At 41.9% G+C, this 19,716-nt stretch overlaps 1 protein-coding gene across 1 annotated transcript in view; it reads right to left on the bottom strand.

Moving 5' to 3' along the window:
* The window catches only part of SCN11A (sodium voltage-gated channel alpha subunit 11), a 78,370-nt gene that overhangs the window by 34,849 nt on the left and 23,805 nt on the right, over nucleotides 1–19,716 (bottom strand). The window contains exons 10-16 of the mRNA XM_073811066.1: nucleotides 13,935–14,076; nucleotides 13,101–13,298; nucleotides 11,995–12,168; nucleotides 9,225–9,354; nucleotides 7,960–8,198; nucleotides 3,404–3,589; nucleotides 770–1,138 (exon numbers count right to left, since the gene is read on the bottom strand). Of these exons, the coding sequence (XP_073667167.1) occupies nucleotides 770–1,138; nucleotides 3,404–3,589; nucleotides 7,960–8,198; nucleotides 9,225–9,354; nucleotides 11,995–12,168; nucleotides 13,101–13,298; nucleotides 13,935–14,076 (1,438 nt within the window). The remainder of the gene's footprint in view (nucleotides 1–769; nucleotides 1,139–3,403; nucleotides 3,590–7,959; nucleotides 8,199–9,224; nucleotides 9,355–11,994; nucleotides 12,169–13,100; nucleotides 13,299–13,934; nucleotides 14,077–19,716) is intronic.

Here is a 19,716-nt window from a genome sequence, read left to right as displayed (position 1 = left end):
CATGATAGCCCCAACTCAGTTCTGAAGAACTTATGCTCAGGTATCCCTGTCTGTCTCCTGTCTCTTCATACCCTCACTGGTGTACACCTAATTAGCCTCTCCATAAATAGCCATGTTTCCAGCTGCAAGTAACAGACTCAGGGCAGCTTACACAGTAAGAAAATGTCACATGACAAGATATTTGAAACGTTTTAAACAGGGGACCAATTATGACCCGACAATAGGTTTGTTCCACCTTCCCTCTATCTTCCTCAGTGCTTACTTTGTCTTAGTTTAGTTCTTCTCATGGTTGTATAATGTTTGCAGTTCTACCAAGAGTCACGGTCATAAAAGGTCCAGAGGAAGAAAAAGGACTACTTTTTTTTCCTCATCCCTCCTTCCTCCTCCTCCTCCTCTTCCTTCTCCTCCTCCTTCTTCTTTTAAACAACAAGAAACCTTCCTCAGTGGACATCTCTTTACATCTATTGAACAAATTAAGTCAAAAACCCCTACCTCGGCCAATCAATGGCGATCTGAATAACCACCTGGAGTAGGATAGACATTGGGACATTTTTATGAGCACTACGTGACAAGGTTTTCTTTCATGCTTACCGTACTGTCTTCAAACAAAATTCAAATGCAGATTTTAAAATATTATATAACATTACATTTATAATACTATACTTAGAGTAACAATTTTCACTAGTGAAGTGTTACAAAAGAAGTCAATGCATTTGTTTAGTCCATGTATTTAATACAATGACAACAACAACAAAACTAAGACACTCACCACGAGTTTTCCTATCACCATGATCAACAGAAACACAATAATGCACAGTCCTTGGTTAGCTTCTTGCATACATTCCCACATGTTTTCGATCCATTCCCCACAGAGGATGCGGAATACCACCAGAAAGGAGTGGTAGAAATCCCCCATGTGCCAGCGTCGTAAACATGGGACTGCAGGGTCATGGGACTTTGAATTACTCTTTATGCAATTGAATTTAGAGCCAAAAAGCTGCATGCCAACTACTGAGAAAATAAAGACCACAATGGCCAAGACCACAGTCAGGTTTCCAAGGGCTCCAACGGAATGGCCAATTATCTTAAGCAGTGTGTTTAAAGTTGGCCAGGATTTGGCTAACTTGAAGACCCTCAGCTGTAAAAACAGACAATAAACAAAAATGGAAGAAAAGCCAGTTAAGAACAAATTCCATCTGCTCAGCTATAATTTAAATGACATGTTCCCAAACCACAGCATTTATAACTTTCAGATCCATCCTAAACATGGTCACCAACTCCATGTCCCAAGCTAATATTCACCTGTATCTACTTTTTGTTTTAAAAATGGAATATTTTGGTCTAAGATTTTAAATGATAAAGACTTTGGGATCATGATGGTGGAATTGAGCATACATGTTTATTAAATATAATGAATGTATTGGAACCGTACATAATGTACCAAGGGTCAAAAACTTTGGCCCCAGGGCCAAATCCATCCCATTGCCTGCTTTTATATGGCCTGAGAGGTAAGAATGTTTTTTACATCTTTAAATGGTTGGAAATAATTTTTTTAAATATTTCATTACACATGAAAATTGCATGAAGTTCAAATTTCCATGTCCATAAATAAAGTTTTATTGGAACACAGCCACACACATGCGTTCTCTACTGTCTACAGCTACTTTTGTACTACGATAGCAAAGCTGAGTGGTTTCGACAGAGACCATATGGCCTGTAAGGCTGAAAATATTTACCGTCTGGCCTTTTACAGATAAAGTTTGCTAACTCCTGTATTATACATTTGAGGTCACAAGTTTGAATCTAAACTTCATAAGGATGACAAGAGTAACATGATGTTTTGTACCTAGGAGAGAAAAGGCAATCAGCCAGTCAAGACACACTCTCTTTTTCCACGAGAAATTTTCTCCATGGAAACTTACAGACCTTATAGGAGACAATAACCTTAGAAAAAACACAGCAACTAGTTTCATAGATTATTTCTTATATTAACTTTCAATGTAAACCAGTGGTTTCACTCCAAAGTACAATCCTGTTAAGTATCAACTATTTGGGGGGTGGGGAGATACTGCAGGTCAGTAAGACTTATATCACAAGAGAAGGACCACAACTGTCTACTTAGAGGGGAGCTGAGGGCATCTCAGGGAGAAACTGTGGTTCTGTTCTTATCCACAGGCAATGCCACAGAGCTCCTTGCCTCATAGCATGGCTGTAATAAGCCTAAACAATAGTAAAGCAAATGTAATTTTGCTCACCCAAGCACCAATAAAACTTTAGGGAGCAGCCTAATAATGCCTGACTTTAAGCAGTGTGATTTCTAACATATGCCAAGTATAAAATGTATGCTTAAGTAACTGAATCAAATGTCTTATTCTACAGGCTTAGAAATCCTATCCATGCCAAAAAAAAAAAGTAAATCTCTGAAAGGGGACAAGAGGTCACCTTTTGTGGTTTCCCTATTACCCTCCCACATGTGATTTCTCTGTGATTTCTGTCCATACCTCTTGTGGGGTCTGTCACACTCCACTTTACCTCATGGTCATTTCTGGGCCTGTCTTGTATCTTCCCTAGACTGCAAACTCCTTGTAGGCAGTGTTTTCCTCACCTTTGAACCTTCCCTCATGTACATATCAGGTGCTCGGCAAAGGTTGCCAGGATGCCTCCAATGGTTCGTGGATGGAGGGCAAAGACTACAGAAAAGGAATGTGGTACTGGCAGCAATGAGGAGGGACCCTGTGAGATAACACCTGCAGGCAGCACCCGACCCCCGTCCTGGGCTCTGTAGTCTACACCCACTTGGTGAGCCCAGCTGTGAGGATGCCTGGCTCAGAGCTCTGTGGGGGAAGAGATCATTGGAGGGGTTCTACACGAAGCAAGGAGCAGAGTCCTGATACCAGAAGACACAATTTTGCATCTGGTTGCCTGAAGGATCATCTTGTGGAGGGAGAGGGAGGAAAGTAGGGGTTCACCTGAGAGAAGACGCCTTGGGACTCACAAAGGTATTAAAGGCCTGGGTGGGAGGAGGAGTGCAGTTTTGGTTCTCAGGTTAAGGTAAGATGGTAAAGTTTAATCCAAACTAGCTACTGAACTCACTCAAGACTCTTCAATCCTGTCAGATAAGTTATTCAGTATAGGACTTCCCTGGTGGAGCAGTGGATAAGACTCTGCGCTCCCAATGCAGGGGGCCCAGGTTCGATCCCTGGTCAGGGAACTAGATCCCACATACATGCCACAACTAAGAGTTCAAATGCCACAACTAAGGAGCCTGCCTGCTGCAACTAAGGAGCCCGCCTGCCACAACTAAGACCCGGTGCAACCAAATAAATAAATAAAGAGCTGGTTAAATTGGATTATCATCCTGACAGCCCCTTAAAAAAAAAAAGAAGGAAAGAAAGTGCCTTACCACTCTTAAGGAACGAAGTGACATACAACTTTGTTTTCCTGGACACATACTATTTATTATCACCTCTGCAAAACTCAGAAGAGCAACAATGCTGTCAAAAATGTTCCAGCCTCCATGAAAGTAGTGGTAGGGATCCAGCGCAATGATTTTTAGGCACATTTCAGCCATGAAAATGCCAGTGAAAACCTACAGTGAGACAAAGAAAAATGAGAAAAGGAAGCTACCTCTTCTTGGAGATACACTTTTAAGAATGGTCCAAGGGAATTACAGAGGTTACAAAGAAATAAAATGTATTCTCATGCTTGATACAATATGCCCTGCAATCCACACACAAAAAAAATGTTTACCACTGTAGTATGAACCTCACTCTACCTTTGCCCCTCTCTCTGCCCTCCTCCATGGCCTCCACTCCAGTGTCACCAAGCTAAGAGACATCAGGATGGAGAATAAATATTATTTTCCATTCTGTTAAAAAATAAAGCAAAATTGACTTCTTGGTAGATGGCAGAGTAATAGGAAGTGTCAAGCAATTCCTCCTCTGAATTCTCTTTAAGATACTAATAACTCTGAAGTGGGGGGGGGGGGGTACACAACAGCTCTGAAAACTAAAGATAAATATCGTTCATAAACCAGAATGCAGGAGGAGTTCACCTAACCATTCAATCTCAACACCTTGATCAGAAAAAAAAAAAAAATTAAAAGGGCCCAGAGCAGAGAACTGAAAAATACTACCAGGCACAGAAAAATGTCTTTGAGCAACCTGATATAGAGGATAAACCCTGGATTGGTTATGGTTGAAAGGAAGATTAGCGAGTCAGAATATAATCCTAAAGACTCACTAGAATGCAGGGTGCATCATTCCAGAACAAAATATCAAAGAATTAAAAGGAGGGGCAAGAGCTTAAAAAGCACTAAACTATGTCTTTTCCGAGGGGAAAGTAATTCTCTGTCTTTAACAATTAGATAATACAGGCTTAAGAAATTTGCAAAATGTAGCATAGTAGCCAAATTCAAAACTAAATCTATCTTCTATTCTTTGCAGAAGATAAAGCAAAGCATTCCTTCATAGCAAATAGCACTTTCTCTATCACACATACACACACACACACACACACACACACACACACACACACACACACACACACACATTAAATAGAAATGAGAAAAACAATAGTATGAAAATAATAGGGTAATATGAAAAGGGTTAAAGTCTTTTAAAATGTCCTTTTTTTTGTTGTTATTGTTGTTTTGTTTTGTTTTGTTTTTTGTGGTTCGCGGGCCTCTCACTGTTGTGGCCTCTCCCATTGCGGAGCACAGGCTCCGGACGCGCAGGCTCAGTGGCCATGGCTCATGGGCCCAGCCACTCTGCGGCATGTGGGATCTTCCCGGACTGGGGCACGAACCCGTGTCCCCTGCATCGGCAGGCGGACTCTCAACCACTGCACCACCAGGGAAGCCCCCAGGGAAGCCCCTAAAATGTCCGTCTTAACAGGGGTCCCCAACCTCCAGGCCACAGACCAGTAATGGTCTGTGGCCTGTTAGGAACCAGGCAGGAGGTGAGCGGCAGGCGAGCGAGCGAAGCTTCATCTACTGCTCCCCATCGCTCGCACTACCACCTGAACCATCTCTCCGCTCCACAGTCCGTGGAAAAACTGTCTTCCACGAAACCGGTCCCTGGTGCCAAAATGGTTGGGGACTGCTGGGGCTTCCCTGGTGGCACAGTGGTTGAGAATCTGCCTGCTAATGCAGGGAACACGGGTTCGAGCCCTGGTCTGGGAGGATCCCACATGCAGCGGAGCAACGAGGCCCGTGAGCCACAACTACTGAGCCTGCACGTCTGGAGCCTGTGCTCCGCAACAAGAGAGGCCGCGATAGTGAGAGGCCCGTGCACTGCGATGAAGAGTGGCCCCCGCTTGCCACAACTAGAGAAAGCCCTCGCACAGAAACGAAGACCCAACACAGCAAAAATAAATTAATTAATTAATAAACTCCTATCTCCAACATCTTAAAAAAAAAAAAAAAAAGGTTGGGGACCGCTGTGTTATAAGACTCTCCTCTTTAGTTCTGGAAACAGCAAAAACAACCCCTAAATGATTAAATTTCCTTATTAAAAAGTAACACGTGATCTATTTTTATAAATAATTCAATGACTTACTATTTATAAAATACATCCCTAAAATAAAATGACACAAGTTAAAATAAAAGGATAGGCATAAATAAACACAGAATAGGCAAATAAAAAGAAATCAAGGGTGGCAAAGAAAAATCAAAGCTTATACCTATCTTCTCCCTTTAAACCTTGCTGCCTATTCCTGCCCAGTGCCATAACCAGCGCCTAAAAGCAGGCAGTGTTGCGCATGCCAGTTACTGTGCTGGACTGATCTCCATCCCCTTTTGACCCACTCTTCCTCCTCCTGTCTCCTTCAGGCTTTAGGTGTCTGAGCCCAACAGCGTCCCTAGATGCTTTGGGACCATTGGTTTTGCAATCCAATTCAATTGCTAGTTATGACTTCTTGGGAGCTCAATGTACTCGCTTGATTCAAGCAATTCTGAAGCCTAGAGAGTCCATTTCTAAGTCTAGTCCACAGAACTCCACAGGCCAGCTTAATCCTGGTCCATCCATCAGACAGGAGAGGTCTGAATGTGTTCTTTCAAGCTCAGGGCTCCAAGGCCTCCCTGCACCACCAACACGAGGGCACAAGAGGAGAGGTGGCTGCCCCTTTTTTTGCATGTCTAGGGAATGGGGCACATGGAACAGATGCACAGGCTACATAATCAGCTCTGCATGTTCCTCTTCAATTTTCAGGATCCAGGGTCCAGCTGCTGCCTGTGTTCTCAGACACCAACAATGTCCCTGTGTTCCTTTTGCCTCTGGAGAGAGTGAAGAAGAATGTCACTTAATTTGCCAGCTTCCAACTGTAAAATGCAACTTCACCTCAGCATCCAGGATACCTGGTCAGTGGGAAATGTGAGAGGCGGGCTTTGGCTATTTCCCACAGTTGGACCAGCAGATGAAGTGATGGACAGACCACCTTTGCAGTTGGGAAGCTGTGTCCAGGGGGATGACTCTGGGTTCTTTGAGTATTCTCTGGAATTTATCCAATAACTCCATCTACCAGAAGATGCTGAAAGATGGGTCCTGCTAACTCTGTCGAGGTAGGGACTGTGGCCCTGAGGGCACAGCATTCTGCCTCCAAGTGAAACTAAACCCTCAGGCCATTCTGGGACACCTCAACAGGAGAGAGCTAAACACCCTGGCCTGGAGCCCAGAAGATGCCAGCCTGTTAGAAGGTATTGTGTGTGTTAGCTTTATTGTGCAACATGGAATCTAATCTGACCTATGCACACCCACAGGGCACTTCTTCCCAAAGGCGGTATGGGAAAAAGAACTTAAATGCAGACTGTCTGTAAGGAGATCCACCCTGCTCTTATACTGCAGTTCCCTACTCTTCCTGCATGGGATGTGGAACCAAGGGTAACAGGCACCTGTCTACAGTTCTGCACCATCCTAAACCTGATGCATGGAAGCATCTCTGTGGACCAACTCCTGATTCAATACGTACTGTGGGTTCTTGTCAAAGTAAAAAAAAAAAAAGGAAAATTTAAAAATACCTACCTACATACATACTGCCTGGAAATACTCTGCAATGCTAAAAATGATCATCTTTGCTACTAAGACCATAGGAAATGAGTTTCTTCTTTGTATTTCCCTTCTTTGTATTGTTACTTATTTTTAAAATTAAAAAAAACATACATTGATTTTTAAATTAGAAAAATAACATAAAACTGTAAGAAGAAAAGGCTAGACATTCTGGTAAGATTTTTAGCTAATTAACTCATTAGCAAATTACAGTAGAACATTCACTAGGTACTTACTTATTATTTCTGATATTTGGGAAACTAATTTTCCCTTGGGCCTTCTGCAGGAGCTATTAATTAAAGTGAACAGTTCTTGAAAAATCTGCTCCCCTATCTTAATGTTCCCAATTTAACTGAGAGTAGCTTCATCCAATAACAAACACACTGAAGCAAGCTCAAGTCTGGAACCCCACACCCACCCCACCCCACAAGCCTCTCACACCTACTCCTGGGAAAGAACCTCCTACAGCTTCCATGCTCTGACTCACCTTTCCAGGGAAAATAACACTTAGTAATGGCAGTCACACTGTTTTGTGACAAATGATGTCATCAATATCACTGGGGACCATGGTACTCATCACCATGGATCTCTGGATATGGTTAATGTTTTCTTGATTATCCAAAATAGTTGACCGTTTAAGATGTCTCCTTGCTTCTGTCTTACCACTGAATGACCCTTCAGTCATCCATTAGATGACTAAAGAAACACCTCAACGTACTAGAGGGCGAACAGGGGCCCATAGAAAATTACTAAAATGGGTAAAAATAAAATCCTAACTGTCATCTTTTCCCTCTACTCCACCTAAGAGGACCAAAGACCTACGTTAGGTTAGGCCACTCACAAAATGTTTAGACTGTGAAAGAGTTATAATTCAAAGTTTGAAATATGTTTTATATTTTAAAAAGCCTAGAGTTACCAAATTCCCTGTGTATAACATGTTCTCAAAACTCTGGTCCATTTGGTAATGCTCCATGGCCAAGAAGAGAGTGTTGATTATGATGCAGATGGTGATGGCCAGCTCAGTAAAGGGGTCAGTCATCATGGTTCTCAGGGCCTTCTTAATGCACAGCCACCGGGGGCTACAGTCCCACACGAGGTATTTGGATGCCAGGTTCTCCCCACATGGGAGGCAAGGTTCCTGTGATTTTTCTTGTTCTGGAGAAGGAGAATTGAAAGAGCACTTGAGGAGTTAGGTCTGAGCCAGTCTGGCTGTTCTTTGCCTGGGTGCATTCCTTCCTCCCTCTTCCCTAGCATCTCCTGTGCTACAACATGATCAGTCAAGAAGGGTACTGACGCATAGCTAGGAAGGTTTCCCACACTCAACTTCCATGTGGTATAGTCAAGTACTTCAAGTCTTTATACTTATATTGAGAATCTGGGAGCAGGGCCACACTGTGGGAGATACAGATGGGGAAGTCAACACTGACTGGCTATGAACCCATGAGAGAGAAAGACACAAGCCCAAGTTATGTTCACTCAAGGAAGACCATGGTGACGGCTGTACCAGAGCACAGGAAGCTACCAGGGCTCAGGGGAAGGGGAGATATTCAGTCAGGGGCATCTATAAGCACTGAAACAAAAGGCATGCTATCAGTTGGTTGAATTCAGGCCAGAAGGCAGCTGCACCCTGATTTCCACACAATTTCAAGGCCTCATGAGATGATGCAATAGGCTCAAAAGTGCTAAGAACCCATTTGATCCCATTCTTGCTGGGACTTGAGTCCTGCCCTTGAACACGAACCCCTCAGTTTGGTCCCTGTTGCCTCCTGTTAATCAGGTCCATCAGATGGTTCCAGCCTGCATACGCAAGTCTTCTTCTATTATTCATGTCAGATCCCTATTCTAACTTCAATGACAACTGTAACCTCCTGGAAACTTCTATGTCTTCTCTTCTTTGGCTGGCTATCATTGTCACTGAAACTTCCTGTGACTGCCTGGCCTGAATGAGAAGTCCCGTTGGTGCGCTTGGTCCCACCACTACCCAAGTGGCAGCTCAGGGTGGGCCCAAAAGGAAGGCCTGCTTCTTCCAAGCCATTTTGCTCACATGCTCCAAAGTAGCATGGGGAGTCACTCTGCAGGAAGTACAGTGGGTTGCAAAGGGCTTCTGGGGGGCTGGAGAGAGGGAGAAGGGAAGGGCATCCTTGAAGTTAGGCTCCCCCTTGGTCTTGGAACAGAACTTACCGTGCATGGTGATGGTGAGGATGCTCACAGCGCTCAGTGCTCTCTGCCTTTGGAAGGGGTCTCTGTGCTCATCACAGTGCTCCACTGACAGATTCTGGGACAGTCGTTTGGTTTGTTCAAGTAGGTGTGCCTATAAGAGAAGGCATGGTGGACTGTCTAAGGGAAGGGGCGACCTCTCCTCAAAACTTGACAAACTGTTTCAATGCCACATGCAGCGAAGATGCTCAACTCACTTCAACTTCATGGCATGCCAAAGGTGCAGTTTTCTTAATTCACATTTAATAGATAAGAGAAATATGGTTTGAACATTCATATTTCTTATGTATGCCCATTTCTAGAGTCTAGAGTTGTACCTATAGAAACATTTCTTTCGCTGTGTTTTATTCATTGTCAACAAAGAGCAAAAAATATTTTACAAAAACGAATGCGCAATGGTTCAGGGTATGAAAACAATAAAAAGTGCGATTTAGAAACAATGTTTGCGAGGGGCAGAAGTGGTGTATAAATTTAGAAAGGTGGATTGAGGCCACATAGTGAAGTGCCTTGAGTGGCTGCTTAAATAGATTTTGAAATAGTCAGTAACTAAAAAGAACAGTCAAAATAAATATCACAAAATCCATATACTAAACTTCAAGCACTCAGGCTATGTCTAAGAGCTTATTGATTCTCACCTTATCTACAACTCTAAAGTATCTAGAGATTAAAGGACATAAACCTTCAGCTAGCCAGAAAACTCAGGTATCCGTAATTACTTATTCCTCCAAAGTTCTGACCAACCATGGCCCCAGAGGGAACTATCCATTTCTGAAAAGCTATTCTAAAGGGAGCCTGTAGTCTTTCTATAGCTATTTCCTATTCTAGCTAAAGGGAAAAGACACTTTATGTTAGGTGTCTGGGTCTTTGTCTATTGCTTTGTGAAATGAGGAAAAACTTGCAAAATATTAAAAAATATATGCAGTCTCTTGAATATGCTGTGATCTGACAGCAAAGAAGCCTCTAAATCGTGAGATCTTGCCCTGTCACTCCATCAGAGAACTGCTCAGAGCAGTGGGTGAGGTCCGTGCATCTACTTCTACAAAGGCCCTTGACCTCCCTTTCCCCACCCCGGGCTCAAGCACACACACCCACCTCCTGCCTGCTTCATCCTCCCCCTACCTCAGTAAAGAGGCTCTAGCCATTATTCCCTGGCCTGTATCACCAACATCTTCCTCTCTTTTGACTTCTCTTCTCCAGAATTAAAACATGTTCAAACATCCCCCACCTTAAATGATAAGAATAAGCTTTCTTTTTCTACAGTACATCCTCCCATAGCTTCTTTTCTGCATATCCTGCTGCCTACTCAATAGCCTGACTTGAATGCCCCATAGGCACCTCAAAATTTGCACATGCAAAACTTAGCTTGCTATCTTCCTCGCCCCCAGAACATGCTCTTTGCCCATCTCAGTAGATTACCCACCAACAAGTCGGCTACCCAAGCCATAAACCCCACCCTCTACATCTAGTCAATTGCCAAATCTTTTCCTCTGCAGATCACTGTAACCTGTTCATCTCTCTTTATCCTCACTGCCCTAACCATAGTTTAAGCCATTGTCACCTCTTACTTGGATCACTGCAACAACTTCTTAATTGGTTGCCTCCAGTCTCGCACTCCTCCAATCCCCTCTCTTCAATGCATCCAGGATTTCCACAATGTAAATCTAGTCATATCACTCTTCTGCTTAAAACCTTTCCATACTGCTTACCACTTGCTCTCAGTGTAAAGAATGAACTCCTTAGCTTGGCTTCAAGGCTTTTTATTATGGTCCGTATCTTACCACTAAAGCCTCTTGCCACCCCCCCAACCTCATCTCACACACACACACGCATGCGCACACACACTTGCACATTTTCTACTGGGTCATGTTCTGCTCTCCTTTGTTTCCAGGCCTATGCGTGTGCTGTTCTCTCTATGTGTAGTGCTTCATTCTTCCTTTTACCCGGTTAATTCATCCTTTCAGCTTACACACTGCTTCCTCTGGGAACTCTTTTCTGATCCACTGCTCTTTTCCCAGCCCCCACCAAGTCTGGGGTTGGCTGTCTGAAGCAGACACTATTGTTGGCCCCATCCATATGTTCTCAGGCTTCCTTTGGCAACCCAAACACTTTTGCCCTAACACATAGCACGTCAGAAATACAGAAAAATTATTGTTTCCTGACCACAGAAGTCTTGAACCAATGATGGACAAAAGCTGATGTATAAATACTCCAGTGCCCTCACTCCAGGGAGATTAAACTGGCTTAATAATGCACACTAATTGGCCACCTTCTCTTCCATGTATCACTTCTCCCCTCCCCTCTTAGTGCTTCCTGAGATCACTTCCCAAATAATCTACTTGCACTCTAACGTCTCAGGGTTTGCCTTGCAGGGAACAAACATTGCCCCTAAGACGATGCTCCTGCTCTGCTCTCCCTCAGTGATCATCATGTCGGTCATCACACTGAACAGTAACTGCCTCTTTGTCAGTGTGCCGTCATCATTACTTGCCTGTGTTATATATCCTACGTATCCCCAGTGCCTACCCCAGTGCCAAATAAACACTGTCAACATTTTAAATAGACATCTGTAAATAAATGGATAATTGAATAGACACATGGATGCAGGGAAGTATGTGCAAATGGATGAATGGATAAATGATTGAGTGAATGAATGAGTCCTTTCGATTATATTGACAACTTGACCTGTCCCCCTGAAGAGTGCCAAAGTATCATCAATCCCTTGGCCCAAACTTGCCTTTTTTGAAGAATCTTCATCAGAATCTAATCCTGGAACCTGGTCTTTCCCAGACTTTCTCAAAAAGAAGGATTTTCTTTTCTTATTACCAAATAGCTTTCTCTTCTTCAGGGAAAAAGATGATGCTTCAAGGCAATTAAGTGAACTTCTGTCAATACCCATGGCAACCAGAGCCTTAGAGAGTGAAAAAAAGCAATTAATGAACAGATCACACTCCCCACAGAACACTGTAAATGACTTCGACCTCAGTAAGCATTCTCTCCTCTCTTCTGGTAGCACTGGACCATTTTGATTGCTCATTGCCCAACTGTAATATGCTAGCTTTGTCATTGTTTATGTGGGATGCTAGCTTTGTCATTGTTTATGTGGGGAACATGTCCTGTTTGTCCACGAGATTGCAGCCCTCGAAGGCAGGGTTAACTCTTAGATACCTCTGTGTCACTAACCCTTAGCACAGTGTCCTGTATGTGCTAAGCATTCAGTAAATGTTTGCGCTTAACGCTGCAGACATCAAGCACTTAAGATGGGCTTCCTCCTGACAAATCTCTGTGGAGGATGAGAAAAAGCATAAAACATGGCCCTGCTCTGAAATCTTAGAATCGAATCTTAGAATCTTAGAGCTGAAAAAATGTAAAGATGTCACGGAAACAATAAGAATGGTCTGTAAATATAACAAGGATTATAAGAAAGGATCATGACTGTCATCTCTACAGCCACCATGATTGATTTTCCAAACTCTCGCAAGCAAAGTCCCTGGACACAAACATCTCCAGCTTCCCACAAGAAAGCCTGGAGCAGAGGCTTAATTTACATACACATACATTTTATCCTCTAGCCAGCAATTTGGGATCTATCTTTGAAGGTTCAGGTTTCAGAAGGTCAACGTTCATCAAAACCAAGGGTTCCCTTCCTCAAGAGCCCTGCGCCTGGACATCTTAGTGGGAGACTGTAGCAGAGCCAGCTGCAAAGGGCTTAAAAATTCTCAGAAAAGCACCAGTTAGGAAAGCACTGAGACTAGGCCTTATACAGAAACCTTGAGTGTCAGACCCCACGGCCTCTGGGGTCCTCCCAAGCAGACCCCACTGTCTCACACCACATGACCCTACCTCCTTCTCCTCCTTTAACCGCTGCTGGGCTTCCTGGAACATCTTCTCCTTGGCTTCTGTCTCAGCAGCTACATTCTTGTTCTGTTCCTCGTAAGCCATGGTGACAACAGCCAGGGTTAAGTTAATCAAGTAGAAAGAGCCCAGGAAGATGACCACCACAAAGAAGAAGACTGAGTAGAGCCCTGAGGTGCGCAAAGTCTGCAAGGGACACAGCACATGCTGGCATCTGAATCCTTCCTCCGCAGAGGGGTGACTTGACCTCGAGTGGAGATTACACTGTAGCAATTGGTCTCTCCCCAGCCCTGGTTGGCTCAGCTACCTGCAGCATCATCTACTGCCTCCCCCATCACCTAGAGCTCCTGATGCCCTATCTCTCAGCAAGGAAATGCCATCTGTACATTCACACAGAAGTCAGAGTGACTTTACTGTGACTTTCTCAAGGGTATTTGCATTTTTTAAATTAAAAAGGCAAGAGAGAGAGCAATGCTGCATGAAAGCTGAAGCACTAGTGGTGGAACTTCAGTCAGTGGGGAATCTGGAGAGGGGTGATATTTCTAGGAAGAGGAGTTTTTTTGTACTCTTCTTCCAAATATCACATTTATAGTCTTTTTTTGATGTTTCTAATAGAATTTCTAAAATACAATTTAACAGTACAACTGTTAAGGATAAGAAATAGATGACAAAGGTGAAGGAGAGATGGTAGGTTATAAATAAATGATGAAGAGATAGATAAGTGATGGAAAGGGAGAGAGGAGGGAAGGAGGCAGAGGGGCAGGGAAGAGAGGGGGAGAGAGAGAGAGGGAAATAAAGAGAGAGAATGAATAAATAGATAACCTGTTGATAAAGCTTCTCCCAGGAATCTTGGGTCATAAGCCGGAACACGGCAAGAAAAGACCAGCCAAAGCTGTCAAAATTCGTGTAATTATAGTCAGGATTTTTATTGGTATGTTTGCATTCAAATTGTTCAGAACAAGCCCTAGATATTGGAAACAAAGGAACAGAGAAAGAATTACATATCCTGCAGCCCACCTCCCCTCGACACCCTGCCCAGGGCACTGATTCTTCCAAGAACCATGGGCTCACACTCAAAAGTCCTAGGTGAAGAGAATATTTATAGAGTTGGCCATCCTCCACCTTCCAAGCCTCCCATTCTATATCTAAACATGGGCACTCATAGACTTTTCTCAAATGGATTGATTAGGAAGTTCATACCGGCATTTTTTCATTGAAAAATTAAGTGCAGTGACATAGTGAACACTTTACAGTAAAAAAAGGACATACAATGAATATGATGTCTCCCTCTCTCCCCACTCAGCCCCACTTCCTAGAGGCACAGTTTAACAGTTACTTTAGTAAATTTCCAGAAGTCCTCTATGAATATAAAAGCACATATTATCAATATACATTTTCTATAATATATGGATGGGAGCATTCTTTGAACACTCTCTTGCACTTTGCTTTTTTCATGGAATGGTATTGATTGGAGGTCTTTTCCACCAGCATACAAGGAAATATCTCATTTCTTTTCATGTCCTACAGTTCTGGGATTTATATAAGTGCTTTGCTAATGCTAAATATTTAGATATCAATTGTTATCAGTCCTCTATTCTTGCAAACATTTGGGTTTTACTTTAAAAACAGTAGATATCTTGCATATAGGTCTTTGTCCACATCACCAAAAACACATCATTGAGTGCATCTATCGAATATACTATGAGTATGTACTTTCTTAATTTGTAATAAACATAGTATTTTTATCAAAGTAGCACATGCATGTGGTTTAAAAAAAGTCACATGGCACCAAAAGGCTTGTAATGAAAACCATTCCATCATTCTTCATCTGTCATTTATACACCTCAAATTCAACAACTTTTAGCTCTTTTAGGTCTGTTATCTCTAAATATAGTGCTTTTACTGGGAGAAGATCAAGGTGGCAGAGTAGGAGGATGCTGAGCTCACCTCCCCCAATGAATACACCAAAAATACATCTACATGGGACTTCCCTGGTAGCGCAGTGGTTAAGAATCGGCCTGCCAATGCAGGGGACACGGGTTCGAACCCTGGTCCAGGAAGATCCCACATGCCATGGAGCAGCTAAGCCCATGTGCCACAACTACTGAGCCTGCGCTCTAGAGCCCGTGAGCCACAACTACTGAGCCTGAGTGCCACAACTACTGAAGCCCACACGCCTAGAGCCCATGCTCCACAACAAGAGAAGCCACTGAAATGAGAAGCCCATGCACCACAACTAGAGAAAGCCCGCGCACAGCAACAAAGACCCAATGCAGCCAGAAATAAATAAATAAATTTATATTAAAAAATACATCTACATGTGGAGCAATTCTCAATGAAAACAAACTGGACACTGGTGGTAAACTGGACACAAGACTGTAAAGAAAGATCCACACTGAGTCAGAAAGGAAGGAAGGAGAAGCAATCAGGTTGGGACTCCTTAGTTAGGGGCACAGAAGAGAGGGATATCATGGGCTTGGAGATCCTCCCTGGGGAGTGAGGGGTTTGAATCATATATTGGGCACCCCAGCCCTGGGGTCCAACACCAGGAAGACAAGTTCCCTTAGCTGGTTTGAAAACCAGTGGGACTTACAGGAGGGCTGTAACAAACTGAGACTCTGCTCATGAAGAACATATGCACACGCTTGCTTAATCTCAGGAATAAGGTGGATGCCCACTCTCACCACTTCTATTTAACATAGCATTGGAAGTCTTAGCCACAGCAATCAGCCAAGAAAAAAAAACAAAAGTCATCCAAATTGGAAGGGAAGAAGTAAAACTATCACTATTTGCAAATGACATGATACTATAGATAGAAAACTAAAGTCTCCATCAAAAAAACTATTTGAGCTAATAAATGCATTCAGTAAAATTTCAGGATACAAGATTAATATTCAGAAATCTGTTGCTTTTTATATACTAATAATAAACTATCAGAAAGAGAAAGCAAGAAGACAATCCCATTTAAAATTACATTAAAAAGAATAAAATACCTAGGAATAAACTTAACCAAGGAGGTAAAAGACCTATACTCTGAAAACTATAAAACACTGATGAAGGAAACTGAAAATGATATAAAGAAATGGAAAGATATACTGTGTTCATGGATTGGAAGAATTAATGTTGTTAAAATGTCCATCCTACCGCAAAGCAATCTGCAGATTTAATGCAATCCCTATCAAAATAACCATGACATTTTTCATAGAACTAGAACAAATAATCCTAAAATTTATATGGAACCACAAAAGACCCTGAAGAGCAAAAGCAATCTTGAGAAAAAAGAACAAAGCTGGGAATATCATGTTCCCTGACTTCAGACTACACTACAAAGCTACAGTAACCAAAACAGCATGGTACTGGCACAAAAATAGACACAGATCAATGGAATAGAATATAGAGCTCAGAAATAAACTCACGTACTTATGGTCAATTAATCTACAATAAAGGAGGAAAGAATATACAATGGGAAAAGGACAGTCTCTTCAATAAATGTGATGGGAAAACTGGACAGCTACATGGAAAAGAATGAAATTAAAACATTTTCTCAAACCATATACAAAATTAAACTCAAAACAGATTAAAGACCTAAATGTAAGACCAGAAACCATAAAACTCCTAGAAGAAAACATAGGCAGAACACTCTTTGACATAAATCATAGCAATATTTTTTTGATCTTTCTTCTAAGGCATAGGAAGCAAAAGCAAAAATAAACAAACTAATTAATCTTAAAAAGTTTTGCACAGCAAAGAAAATCACTGACAAAATGAAAAGACAACCTACTAGATGAGTGAAAATATTTGCAAATGATATGACCGATAAGGGGTTAATATCCAAAATATATAAACAGCTCACACAACTCTATCAAAAAAAAACAAACAACCTGATTAAAAAATGGCAGAAGACCTGAATAGACATTTTTCAAAGAAGACATACAGATGGCTAACGGGCACATGGAAAGATGCAGAACAACGCTGTTAGAGAAATGCAAATCAAAACCACAATGAGATACGACCTCAAACCTGTCAGAATGGCTACGATCCAAAAGTCTACAAATAACAAATGTTGGCAGGAATGTGGAGAAAAAGGAAGACTCGTACTCTGTTGGTGGGAATGTAAATTAGTGCAGCCACTGTGGAAAACAATATGGGGTTCCTCAAAAAATTAAAAATAGGGCTTCCCTGGGGGCGCAGTGGTTGAGAGTCCGCTTGCCGATGCAGGGGACACAGGTTCATGCCCCGGTCTGGGAAGATCCCACATGCCGCAGAGCGGCTGGGCCTGTGAGACATGGCCGCTGAGCCTGCGCATCTGGAGCGCTCTGCAACAGGAGAGGCCACAACAGTGAGAGGCCCACGTATCACAAAAAAAAAAAAAAAAAAAAAAAAAGAATTACCATATGATCCAGCAATTCCACTGCTGGGTATATAGCTGAAGAAAATGAAAACACTATTCAAAAAGATACATGCACCCTAATGTTCATAGAAGCATTATTAACAATAGCCAAGATATGGATGCAACCAAAGTGTCCACCAACAGATGAATGGATAAAAAAGATGTGGTATAAAAAAGAATGAAATAATGTCATTTGCAGCAACATGGATGGACCTAGAGATTATCATACTAAGTGAAATAAGTCAGACAGAGTAAGACAAATATCGTATGATATCACTTATGTGGAATCTAAAAAAATGATACAAATGAACTTATTTACAAAACAGAAACAGACTCACAGACTTAGAAAACAAACATGGCTACCAAAGGGGAAAAGGTGGCAGGGGAGGGATAAGTTAGGAGGTTGGGATTAACATATACACACTACCGTACATAAAATAGATATTCAAAAAGGACCTACTGTAGAGCACAGGGAACTATACTCAATACTCTTTAATAACCTATATGGGAAAAGAAACTGAAAAAGATTAGATGTATGAATATGTATAACTAAATCACTTTGCTTTACACCTGAAACTAACACAACATTGTGAATAAACTATACTCCTATATAAAAAATAGAAAAGATGTGCTGTATATACATACAATGGACTATAACTCAGCCATAAAAAAGAATGAAATTTTGCCATTTGCAACAATGTGGATGGACCTAGAGGGGGTTATGCTTAGTGAAATAAGTCAAACAGAGAAAGACATATACTGAATGTTATCACTTATGCATGGAATCTAAAAAATGAAACAAATGAATATAACAAAACAGAAACAGAATTAAATATATAGAGAATAAACTAGTGGTTTCCAGTAGGGAAGGGGGGAGGGGCAAAATAGAGGTAGGGGATTAAGAGGTACAAACTACTATGTATAAAATAAATAGGGGACTTCCCTGGTGGCGCAGTGGTTGAGAGTCCGCCTGCCAATGCAGTGGACGCGGGTTCGTGGCCCGGTCCGGGAGGATCCCACGTGCCGTGGAGCGGCTGGGCCCGTGAGCCATGGCCAATGAGTCTGCGCGTCCGGAGCCTGTGCTCCACAACGGGAGAGGCCACAACAGTGAGAGGCCCGCGTACCACAAAAAATAATAATAAATAAATAAATAAATAAATAAATAAATAGGCTACAAGGATATATTACACAGCACAGGAATATAGCCAATATTTTACAGTAACTTTAGAGTATAACTTATGAAAATATTGAATCACCATATTGTATACCTGAAACTAATATGATATTGAGATTCAACTATCCTATAATTTTTTAAAATGCTTATCCTGGTATTTGATTTATCAGTTTTAGTCTTTGTTGACTAGCTTTCTGCTGTGGTAGATAAGGGTTTTCCAACATCCCACCCTACCTCACCACTACTTATATCATTCTTCATGGAAAATATCATGGCCTGTGTCATTGGGTCTCCTGCGTCAGATACATTTTTTCTTGGCTCTTTTGTATTGCTCTTTCTAAGTTTTACTCCCTCATTTTTCTGGACCAAACCTCAAGTAGCTTTTTAGGAAGACTGGGTGATCTTTGCACATATGGGTATATCTTTACTCTGCCTTCACAGTAGAGTTACAGTTTGACCAGAAATAGAATTTGGGGTTGAACATAGTTTTTCTTCAGAAACATAAAATCACTGCTCAGCTATTAACCCTATGCTGTTGTTGAGGATTCTGATACTGTTCCTTTGTGGGTAACCTTTTTCTCTTTGGTTTTCAGATCTTTTTCCCCAAACGTTCTGAAACGCCATGATAATGCACCTGACATGGTCCTTTTTCATTCATTGTGTTGGCTACTTTATGGGCCACTGAGGTATTTGCATCTTTAATCCCAGAGAAATTCTCTGTATTATCTTTGCTAATTTCCTCCCTTTTGCTTTTTCTGTGCTCTATTTCTGGAATTCCTACTTAGTCAAAAGCTGAAACTTCTGGATTGATATTTATTCTCATATTTTCTGTCTCTTTCATTGCTTTATCTTTTAATTCTATATTGATTTTTTCTATTCTCCCCTTTGCACTTCTCACCACTATCCTACACGTGCATTTGCACAGATGCCAACACCCCTCTTCAATCCACAAGTCTTGTTCTTTCTGTCTCCTAAACGTCTTTGGGATTCATCCATCCATTTCTCTTCATCTCCACTGAACAGCTTCGTGACTCTCATCT

The sequence above is a fragment of the Tursiops truncatus genome, chromosome 10 (assembly GCF_011762595.2).
Source record: "Tursiops truncatus isolate mTurTru1 chromosome 10, mTurTru1.mat.Y, whole genome shotgun sequence".
NCBI classification, from domain to species: Eukaryota; Metazoa; Chordata; class Mammalia; order Artiodactyla; family Delphinidae; genus Tursiops; species Tursiops truncatus.
The sequence above is the reverse complement of the archived record's forward strand: the minus strand, read 5'-3'. Positions and strand labels throughout refer to the sequence as shown.